The sequence below is a fragment of the Crassostrea angulata genome, chromosome 6, assembly GCF_025612915.1.
Source record: "Crassostrea angulata isolate pt1a10 chromosome 6, ASM2561291v2, whole genome shotgun sequence".
NCBI lineage: Eukaryota > Metazoa > Mollusca > Bivalvia > Ostreida > Ostreidae > Magallana > Magallana angulata.
The window spans coordinates 3,059,111-3,070,238 of record NC_069116.1 but is presented as its reverse complement, the minus strand read 5'-3'; the positions used below and the strand labels follow the sequence as shown (position 1 = coordinate 3,070,238).

Below are 11,128 nucleotides of genomic sequence, written 5' to 3'. Positions count from 1 at the left end.
TTGAAAAAAATGTAGCATAATTCTATTCCATATCTTCTCTTTATGCATTTTTACGTTTATAACCATTTCATATTTCCTTCTGTGCATTATGATAATGTAATTCTTATCTACGAAATTCCTTTACGCGCCATGTCTATGGTATTTTATTGTTGTCTGCTACAAAATTACTGAAAGACAAAGATTTAGCAATAAAGGTATGCACACACATAAATTAACTAATGGTTATCCAGAAACTGCATTGCAAGTCTACTTGCGTAATGGATAACACATTTTTCTGTTATTTTGCATAAAACAATTTAATAATTGGATTTCTCTACAAACAGTAGAGTAAATTCGGTGAGAGTAATATTTTACCTTTTTTCCAATGTAGCAGTCTGCGAAATACATGATTTGGGTGTTTGTCAATTATTATTTGAGGACACCCTAAAAGGAAAGCGAAGTTTTAATTGAAAATGCATAGGTCCATAGGTTTGATGGTTTTTTTTTTCATAAACAGGTTATTCTAGCTGGCGTTTTATATAAAAACCTTAAGTTTTACATGAGCATGCATTTTTTTAATTTTCATGTGCTAGAACTTATAATAATCAACAAATGGTAGAACTTAGATAAAAATCTAATCAATTAAACAAGACTTGGATCCACTCCAAGAATAAATAAGTTAGGCCATCTTATGTAATGTTAATATTGTTTTTAATATTACATTAAATTGGGCGTTAAACATAAATGCTTCATTGGCATTTACATGTATGTCGACATCAGTAAGTATTTTGTTAATTAACATAAGGTAGCGCAACTTTTACGAATTAGATGAACATTTTTAGACTTTTTTGTTTATTATATTTAAAAGCTTTGTTTGACATAAAACAATGAATACAAGTTTCTATAAACTCGCACACAGAGAAGGTGTAAAAATGTATCTCAAACTTTAAGACAGTTGACACATGAAGTACATATACATGTATAACATGAATATACTACATGAAGTGATTCAGATGACAGGAATTTACAACTTCCTATTTCTTGACTTAATCTTCTTGTTACATCTAGAGACACTGAATTATGAAACAAGGTGTCCACTGGGGGACAGTTTCTTCTATTTGTATTGACTAGATTGGTACTACAGGCAGCTGGTGGTATGGCGGACCTGTCTGACTACATTCGTGGGGGTGCCTTTGTCCTTCTGTTTCTCGTGACGGGGTTGAGAGATCTAAACACATGGCTGCTTGCTGACCTCATCTTTACCGGCGTCACAGGCTTCCTGCTCTATGTCAACCCATTCTGGACAATGAATCTACAGGTAAATATTGAAGGATCAAGCTTAGTTATTGTTAAAAGATTATGCCATTGTAATTGACAGTTGCATTATTGCTTTGAATGTGAATACACATAAAAACATACTAGAATCTGAATTATAGCTACCTACAGGATAAATATTGCAAAAATATTACAATACAGAAATTCGGAGCTCTTTCCATATTTGAAATTTTCTAGTATATGATAAATCATGTGCCACCCAATGTTTGTTTACATGTTATTTAAATCTGTTTAAAACTAATGATATTTAGAAATATTGTAGACCAATGATTTAAAGATCGATGTGATTCATGGACAACTGAACCGCCTGTTTGCTGCCTTCTTGTTCGGTCCCCTCCTGTTATGGCTGATGAGGAGAAAGACATCGGATCCCTCAATCAAGGCAGCTATGCTTCTCTCCAGGGCTCTGGTAAACTGTCATCTATTTTGATATAAACTTATTAAATTTCATTTATTATTTCTAGTGAACACCCTTGGGTGTACCAGCTACTTCCATTTAGCATTTTCTTTGTTGGATTGGAAAAATAAACATAAACATATCAAATGTACCAATACTGTGAAGTATATTCTTTGGTGAGATTGCCTATTTGCGGTTTTAGTTTGACATTATTCAATAAATTGGACTGTTTTGAAACTTCTAAATTTACAAATGAATATTAGTTATGTCTGTTTTCTTACCATAATAAATACTCTCTTCATTGCCTTTCAGTTGTTACATGTAATCGTTTCACATCTTTTCAGGGTATTTCCATTCTTCTTATTGTCATGACTGTAGGTCAACTGTCATATGGAGAAATCTTCACAGATAAGGTAACTAAGAATGAATTTAATAAACCAAAAAAAAGTGTCATAATAAATATATATGTGTAATCATTAAAATATGCTGAATATTTATTGTCAAATATATGTATTCTGTTATAAAACTTGAATCCTCATTTTCAGCATTTCTGGTTTGGATTTCTCGGTAACATTTTGTGGTGTGTGGCTAATGTCTATCAACTCATTAAAAGTCGTCCAGAACTTCAGGGTCTGAAGCAGTCAAGGGGAATAACACTGTTACTGCACATAAACAGCTGGATTGTATTGCTAATGTCTCTGGCACATATGTCTTTTGCAAATGCCATGTGCAAAGTCCAGGTAAAGTCGATACCCTATGAATAACGTTTGCATATATAATGGGATATGAGAAATAATGAGAGAGAGACTGTGATTTGAACCCATACCCCCTGAATCTCTAGTCAGGTGCTCTACCAATATCGAGCTATCTTGCACTGGCAATTGAACCTTTTTGACCATCATACATAAGTATTTACAAGGTACTTCTTGGTTCAGAATTGATCATTAAAGTTACAATTGTATGTGATTGTACTGCAAAAGTATGGGAATAGACCTAACCACAATGCAATAAATTATATCTTCATGAACCAGTTACTTCCCCATAAACTTGAAACATCAGAATATTAAATCGTCAACATGCATTTCCTTCATTTGGGAATAAAATATTGTATCATTTGTGTGACTTTTTTTCTGTAGGGCCGGAGGGTGGACAAGTACCACATCCACACCACGCGGGCAGCAGGTGCCCTCATGATGGGCTGGGCCATCCTTACCTGGCTCGCCCCGAGGTTCAAGAGGAGGGAGGATGTCAGGATTGTATTCCTGGCCCAGATACTGGTAGGTCATGTCTGCTCAACCCATTTACTGAGAGATCTTGCACATATCTGTAACATGTGATACATGTCTGAAAACAAGAGACCAAAGTACCTAGTATCATTTCATGTATACCTATGTTTTATAATTTCCAGTATTTTTTTCTTATTGATAATCAAGATAAAAGATAACATATGACTAACTCAATTTACAACTAAAATGAGTCATTGCATTGATGCATCAGTTTGGGATGACATAATACCGGTAATGCTACATGATGAGCAAGTAAATATTCCATAGCCAATCAGCAGTTATAAAAATAAACCAGACATAATGTTTTCTTTGAACAGATTTGGGGCTTGAGTGAAGGAACTTACTTTATCCTTCACTTTCAATCTGAGCTGATGACAAAGAGAGAACTTGCCCTCAGATTAGGGACCTTCTCCCCACTACTGCTTCTGTCCCTGGTCGGACTGTATCTGTGTGTAAGACCCCAGCCCCCTAGCACCGGCGAAGAAAAGAAAGACCAGTAACTCCAATGCTCCGTGTTTTACTTTGTGTTGACACAAATTCACTCGTATTGACTTTTGATGTGTGAAGCTCCCTTTTGATTACTCTACATGGAACTCTTGGGAATACATGTATTGAACATTCACTTAATAATAATGAACACTTTTTTGTGGAAGATTTTAATACTCAGTTGTTGTGGATGTTTTATTATGTGTATGAGTGGATTTTTATGTATACAAAATGTTGATCTCAATCTGTAAAACATTTACCATCTTGGGATAAATAATACTAAAGCAAACCAAAGTCTTTGTTATAAATTGTATGAAGCAAGGAATATGGATTATGTGAAATTACATTAGTCATACTGTCGTATATGGACGAGCATATTTTATATTTAGTTTTACTTTGTATGGATAACGGGGTATATGCAGTGCAGCACATCAACTACCTGTATGAACTGAGTTATTGTTCTTCTTTAAATATTAATTTTATATAAACATGTAGATTTTCATTGGCCTGAAATGCACCTCCTGAGGCAGAGGATACTCAAAAAGCCGTATCAACACGTGTATATGAAGCTGAGAACATATTCCACTTTTTTTATCCAATCAGCAGTTGCTGAATACTCCATTAAGTAATGCTCCTAATTGTTAAGAATTTCTTTAATTTCACAGCAAAGTCACATTTTTGATTGACAGTTTAGAGAGCTGAAAACAAAAGATAATATTTGATTGGCAAAGAACTTTTGATCAGCCAACGGAAAAGTGGGTGGTAAGTTTAATAGATCATATCAAGTAAAATTTTGGGGATTAAGAATAAGTCCCCCCCCCCCCCTTCTTAATCACTAAAATTAATATGAACTATCTTATACCAAAAACTTTAAAGCATTTCAATATCTGAACTATTTAATACCATAAACATAAAATAAATTTGAAACAGTATCACAGAAATCTTTTTTGAGGTAAATCAACACGTGTTCTCATGTACATATAAAAAAAATAAATCAATCAAATATAGTTCAATGTATTTGACTGTATCTCTGATTGCACAGTTCCCTAGCACCTGGTGACCTCATTCTTTAGCAGACGCCCCTGGTCATGTGACCCACACATCCTTCTGATATCGACCCTGTGTCTCTAGACCTTTGAGGAGAAGTTCAGCTTCATCTTGAGTTGTCCGCCCCTGCATCACAATAATCTGTAACAACACTTTATGAACATCACGGGCCATGTGCTTTGCATCTCCACAGATATAAACTGCAGCCTTCTCCTACAACAAAGATCTCTCCTCGTTAAAATAGTTAATAAAAAGCTACTAGTATGTGTACGGTATAAGGTACGTTCAGATGCATATTGAGATTCACTTTTTAACACAGTAAAAAATGCCTATAGATGAATCTTTTAACAGTACTGATATAAGCTTCATGCATTACTTTATTAACCAAGTTCCATATCAGAGATCCATCCTGCAGGAGTAAGTGTTGAACATAAATCTTCTCCTCCTGGTCTCTGGAGAAGGCAGGCCGGAGACATATCACAGATTTCTCTGCGAAATTCTCTGAAAAACAGACAGTGCATACATGTTAAAGAATTGCAAGAATATAGATACTGTAATTCACAGTTGTGTGTCAGAATACTATCAAGGTTTTTATGCTTCTCTGAACTTACCCAGTTCATCCCTGTACAGGAAGTCTTTGTTTTTGTGTCTACATCCAAAGTACAGGAGAATCTGTCCTCTTTCCTCCTCACTTAACAGAGCTGATCAGAGAAACAACCAGTATGTGAGAAATGATCCAGTATAGTTGTATAAGAATGAGGTCGATAATAGAGGCACATTTCAATAACATCTACAGGTATTGAAAATGTTTGGGGAAAATATTTAATAATTTCAAAATTACATGTATCAAAGATTTCCAAATAAATGTACTAAAGTAATGACCATCAAAACAAAATTGAATGTTGCTAGTGGTGGGAACAACCACTACAATCATTAAGTCCTTTTACTTCCACAAAATACATACAACTTCTTCTATGTATACCAATATTTACTTTTGTTTTTCCTCGGACTAGAATGTCTTGACGTCATTGGATGAATCGCGTCATGTGATTGCCTTATAAATTTCTTTACACGGCGGGCGTCGAAATTTATACAGCAACATGGCGGACGTAACGATATTTGAGCTGATTTTTTACAAAAACGTTTAACCATACCTTTAATTTTTAAGCCCCAAAATATTTAGAGTGACCGCCCCTGTGCCCGTGACGTAATAAAACGATCCTATATACAATGGCATCCCAGTTTGCACAGACGACTGACGAGAAAGGTACAAAATTAGAGAATAAGCCTATGAATTTAATTGTTATGTATTATCTTTTGTTGTTTACATATCGAACTTTAGGTCCTCGACAAAACAAAACACTTATTAGGTTTGTTACTGATTGTTTACAGAAATTTGTGGTGTCTGTAAAGTCCGTCTCGCCTTCTATGGACTTTACCGACCCCACAAATTTCTGTAAACAGTTGGTAACAAACCTAATAAGTACCGGTAATATTATAACAAAATAAGCATTAAACACGGTAAAAACAATCCTAGATTAAAGCAACCCATGTTTAGTTTGTTGGTAGTGTACCATACCTCTCTCCTGTAGGAAGGCTCTGAATGGAGCTATCCCTGTGCCTGGACCAATCAAAATGAGGGGAGTCTTGGTGTTGCTAGGTAACCTAAAGTCTGGATTTTTGCTGATGAACACGGGGCACTGATCCCCTGGCAGCAGTCGGTCCTGTAGGTAACAGGTGGTTACACCTTCCCGGTCCCGGCCCAGTGTGGAGTAACGGACCACTGCAGCTGTTACACACACTGTGTTGGAATTCTGTGTAAAATTCAAAACAGGAGGTACATGTGCCACAAAACACAGCTGAGCAATAATGTCCAGGAACACCGGAAGTTAAATAAAGGTATTAATATAGAATCTATCTGACATCAACTACATTTCACAAATTCTGGAGCCTGCACAAATCTTTTTTCACTTTGAAGGTCTTTGTTAAATACTTTGAAGTTTAATTCAACAAAAAACATTTAAATAGAGGTTCACATCATGTGGGTATGTTATAACTATCATAGGTACATGTATATGCACACACACATTCAGTGTGCTTTTATCTACTACCACAGTAATACCTTCAAATTACACTGTCTGGATAGGGAGCTCCCACAATACAGGTTTATATGTATATACACACAAATAGACCAATGGCCATACTTACTATTTGTGGGGATGATGAGATAGAGTAATACCTCGGCTGGAGAGGTTTCAGGTGGGACAGGAATCTATCGACAGGGAGGGGGCCAACCTTGAACTCCTCCACAACATCTAGTACCTCCCTCACAGACAAATATTCCCTGACCCCTGAAGGCACCTTAGACAATAGGTATTTCAACTCATAAGATGAATATGCAAGATCTTGACCAAAATACAAAATGAATGAGACTTTAGGTTTTGAATACAAGCACCTGCCAAAATATCTGTCATATTTTTTATTTTTCAAATATTATTACAACAAAACATGCATGCTGTAATATCTGACAAGATAATTTTACTTTAAATTACATTTATATTCAAAATACACGTACATATTTAGTATCAGTATTCTAAACACTCTCAGCAACTTTATATGTGACAAGGTATGTAAATGTACCTGTGTGTGAAGAAGGTCCCTGAGCTGTTGTCTCTGGTCATCACAGCTGGAGTGACTCAGAATTAACTCCAGAAGCTCGGGTTTGACATGCTTGATATCCAGGTATCGAAGAAGCATCTCCTTACATGTCAGGACTCTGTCTGCATATTACAAAAACAATCATGCGAGTATTTATGTACCAAAATTTTTTAACCTCATGCATAAGGCACCTTATTTACAACCTGGGAATGTGTTGTACATTCCCAATTCTTAAAGTCATAAACTTGATACAAGAGAGCTTACCAACACTTTCCTCCCTACCATCTCTGCTAATTGATTAATTAAATTTAATTATTTAACATTACACACTTGCATGTAGCTTTATCATCTTTTAGAGCTTTCGTTAAAATTGAATTTTATTAACATGTAAGTTTGGAAAAGATTGTGCCAGCTTTAAGTCCCAATACACTAGAGTACGGAATCAACTGCCAATGATTTATGAGCATCAATTTTAATAGGGACTCGCCATACTGCATTTACGTGTTACCCCCATTTACCTGTATGTCCCCAGGGTCTCTGATCTGTCTCAACCCCCTCCTGTCCCGTGTACCCCAGGGCCTGGAGAATCCCCTCCACCTGACTTTGGTTGTTGTGGGGATAAACACCTAATGCATCACCTGTAATCAATCATAGAAAATAACTTAAACACACAGCAAAGCCAGAACAGATTATAATGATCACAGTGAATAACCAAGAGCTGATTTATTACAGGTACTGTACATTCCTAACTAAATGCAAGGAATTAATATCGGCATAAAACCGTGAGAAACACCCCTCTCGGATTTAAAATCTCAATTTTATTTTTTGAGACTTGAGAATTATACGAAATTGGTAAAAGGTTCTGCATTCGCAATTTCAAATTTTCACACTTTTATACAGAACAGTGCTATCGCAGAATTAAATACACACGTAAAATAAGGAATCTACAGTATCTTACTCACTTTTTAAAGCTATTTCCTAATTTCTAAATACAGTACATTTCTATTTTTGATATCAATAGGTAGATACACTCAGAGTCTAACAAACACTCAGCTACACAGAATAAAAGGTAAATGTGCAACCAAAAGGACACCAGCTGAAGTCTTTTGTGCTTTATTACTCCTACCTGTCTGATGTATACCTTTTATTTATACAGATGACTTACCTGCCATCCATGTCTGTCCCTTGTTGGAGATTTAAATATATACCTTTTACTCATACAAGTGACTTACCTGCAGTCCATGTCAGTCCACTGCCTGTGATGTCAAACTCGCACTGAATGGTCACTTTGTCCTCATCATTGTCGACAACAGTCAATGGCTTCTTTACCTGAAATCGGACCTTATAATTCATTATATGTCAGGATACATTAAATCCACCAGCCATTATTATATACCGGTACACAACTCTAGTGTGATCACTAAGATCATTTTTCTGAGAGAACTGTTAAGTTTTTACTCACCAATAACCTTGAGAGGAACGGATTTGTCCTGGTGTGTCCCTCATTGTTCCCCAGAGAATTCACAACAAGGTAGTCAGTTTTGACAGCTAGGTCGGCTTCACTGACCGCCCCAACCACCCTGTTCATCCAATCAGAAATCACCGGCCAATCCTCCATGTCTATGGTCTGACAATCCAACAATCGCACTGCCGACAGCTCACCCAGTCTGGGGCACAAAAAAGGAAAAATCATTGCCATGAAGAAAGAATACCTTTTTTTCTGTATAACAATAGAGGAAAGGCATTCATGTATAGTATCAGAGTTTATTTTCAACATATTCAGATACATGTATTTGTTTTGTTTGGTTGGTCTGCAAATCGAATATCATCAAACATACCAGAACTCAATTTATCTATAAAACCAGCACTAATAAAGCTTATACTACCAGGTAATTAAGAGTCAAATAAAACTGGACTAAAATATTTTCTTTTGATTTTAAATAGATAAGGAATGCAATACTACAAACCTTTTATCAAGTGATAACCCAGTCTTGCAGAAATGTGGGTAGTTGGAGTCCCCAAGTGCCAGTACTGCATACCGTATATGACTTAGTGTTTCACCAGAATTCATCAGCATCTGGTAAAATGGCAAGGCATCAGTTGGAGGAACACCTGCAACATGTAAGGAAGTGCCTCACCTGCTTCTTTATAAACTTTTTAATGCATTATGTTTCATTAATAGGTTTGTTAGAAAGGGGTGGTTTTGAAAACTGGAGGTTCAAGAGAGAAAACCCCTGGCGTGGCCCCCGCTCCTACCGTCCCCGCTGGTTGAGATGACAAGGAGACACAGCTGTTCCTCCGTCCAGCGGATGTGTGAGTAGTACTTCACGTTGACCAGCCGCGGCTGCCATAACATTCCATTCAAAACAGATTCTTCACCTAACCTGTAATGTTATATTCAGGCAAAAATATTACAATCAAATGTGGCCTATTCAATATAACATGAACAGTTGTTGTTATAGTTTAAGTTCTTACTTTCTAGCATTTAAATAAAATATCTTGTATGTGAATACTCAGTACATGTATTTACTATTCCTTTTTAAGTGTTTTACTACCGGGTATTAGCATCTGTGATATTTGAAGCAGTGTTTGATACGTGTCACCTGTCGAACAGTTTCGTGGCCACCTCTTCACTGAAGCCATACTCTGTTCCATACAACAACAGAATCTGTCGTCCATCTGTAATGTAGTTCCTCTTGTATTTACTCTCCCTGGGAGCCGGCCTTTTGGCAACTGAACTATCTACAAATTAAGGATGTAAAAAAAATATTGTCAATGCCATTAAATTTAAATTATATTCTTCACTATAACTAGTTAAAGTATATGTTATTTGTAAAAGATGCATCTCCTCAAACTGATTTAACAAAAGGGTCTTAAGATCAATTAAACATCTAGAATGCTAATTAGTGACAGAGTTTGTGCCACTGATACAATATATAACACTGATCGATTCATTCATACTGGTATAATTTAAGTCCAGCCATATAAAGCACAGGCCCTTGTTTCATACAGAAGGTCTATATACTACTGTATAAACAATACAATATTATTTATATAGTAAATATACCTCCTATATGAAACAAGCACTTGCATTACAAAAAGAGAGGCCTAAAATACACAAATAATAAGAATCCAAAAACGTTATTTCATTTCAATAAAAAGATGTAAACCTCTATTCATTTTTTTCTGCCTTTGGATTTAGGTGGTTTGTTGAGTTTTATAAAATTCAAAATAAACGTAATAAACCTGAAGGGACAACAACAAACCTTTACTGATGAATGCATCGATACTGTTATCCTCATACTGACTCCCTGACGAAGTTGACAAGGTGAAGACAACATAGGTCACAATACACAGCAGTCCGGCTAAAACCCATTCCAGCATCGCCCTTTAATATCATGAGCAATACAAGGGTATTACATTTAAATGAAATACCGCTATTGTATACACATGAAGAAAGGATTGACTTTTTCCAACCGAGATTGAATATTGTTGCAAGTCTGTCATGTAATAATTTTGCAATATATTGTAGAAAAAAATCTGAATTTGTGAATTTTATGCTATTAAATTGATAACACTTTGGATAATGGAGCACACACCTTTCTTGTACACGTACATGAGATACAGATCAGAGAAAATTCGAAACTTATTGCAATTCTTTGTGGATTCCGAGCCCGACTCAATTTCCCGTTAATTTACTACAGAAAGAACTTTAATTACAGAAAGAGCGCCTGTGGCATCGAATAAAAAATCCTATGTACCCAGGAAAAATTCGATAGTTATAAAAGTATTGCAACAACTTTTTCTAGATGGGAGTTGAAGGGGTGGGGTCAGAGAGATTATTTTTTTTAGACGGATTGGGGAGGGGGTCTTTTTCTTGTACTATTTTAAGAGTTTCAATTTTTTTCAGGTGGTGGGAGTGCAGTCATCACATACAATC

The 11,128-nt window shown here is 35.9% G+C and overlaps 2 protein-coding genes across 6 annotated transcripts; one reads left to right on the top strand and one right to left on the bottom strand.

The window, feature by feature from the left end:
• The first annotated feature begins 106 nt into the window (after nt 1–106).
• LOC128187866 (uncharacterized) lies at nt 107–3,627 on the top strand. 3 transcript variants are annotated; one of them, XM_052858515.1, is made up of 7 exons: nt 107–194; nt 1,124–1,297; nt 1,577–1,723; nt 2,056–2,124; nt 2,257–2,451; nt 2,848–2,988; nt 3,315–3,627. In XM_052858515.1, exons 2-7 carry the CDS (start codon nt 1,136–1,138, stop codon nt 3,495–3,497), a joined length of 897 nt encoding a protein of 298 aa, XP_052714475.1. In that variant the 5' UTR covers nt 107–194; nt 1,124–1,135; the 3' UTR covers nt 3,498–3,627. The 3 variants fall into 3 exon arrangements, with proteins under 3 accessions (XP_052714475.1, XP_052714474.1, XP_052714473.1); XM_052858514.1 differs by having other exon boundaries at nt 113–194; nt 1,111–1,297; XM_052858513.1 differs by having other exon boundaries at nt 116–194; nt 1,088–1,297.
• Nucleotides 3,628–4,361: 734 nt separating this feature from the next.
• LOC128187864 (NADPH oxidoreductase A-like) lies at nt 4,362–11,027 on the bottom strand. 3 transcript variants are annotated; one of them, XM_052858510.1, is made up of 14 exons: nt 10,788–11,026; nt 10,455–10,576; nt 9,792–9,930; nt 9,445–9,572; nt 9,156–9,300; nt 8,651–8,855; nt 8,421–8,517; nt 7,707–7,826; nt 7,171–7,310; nt 6,739–6,891; nt 6,110–6,344; nt 5,142–5,231; nt 4,907–5,031; nt 4,362–4,743 (listed from the first exon to the last, which is right to left on the bottom strand). In XM_052858510.1, exons 2-14 carry the CDS (start codon nt 10,570–10,572, stop codon nt 4,570–4,572), a joined length of 1,869 nt encoding a protein of 622 aa, XP_052714470.1. In that variant the 5' UTR covers nt 10,573–10,576; nt 10,788–11,026; the 3' UTR covers nt 4,362–4,569. The 3 variants fall into 3 exon arrangements, with proteins under 3 accessions (XP_052714470.1, XP_052714469.1, XP_052714471.1); XM_052858509.1 differs by having other exon boundaries at nt 10,455–11,027; XM_052858511.1 differs by lacking the exons at nt 10,455–10,576; nt 10,788–11,026 and having other exon boundaries at nt 9,744–9,928.
• Nucleotides 11,028–11,128: the final 101 nt, after the last annotated feature.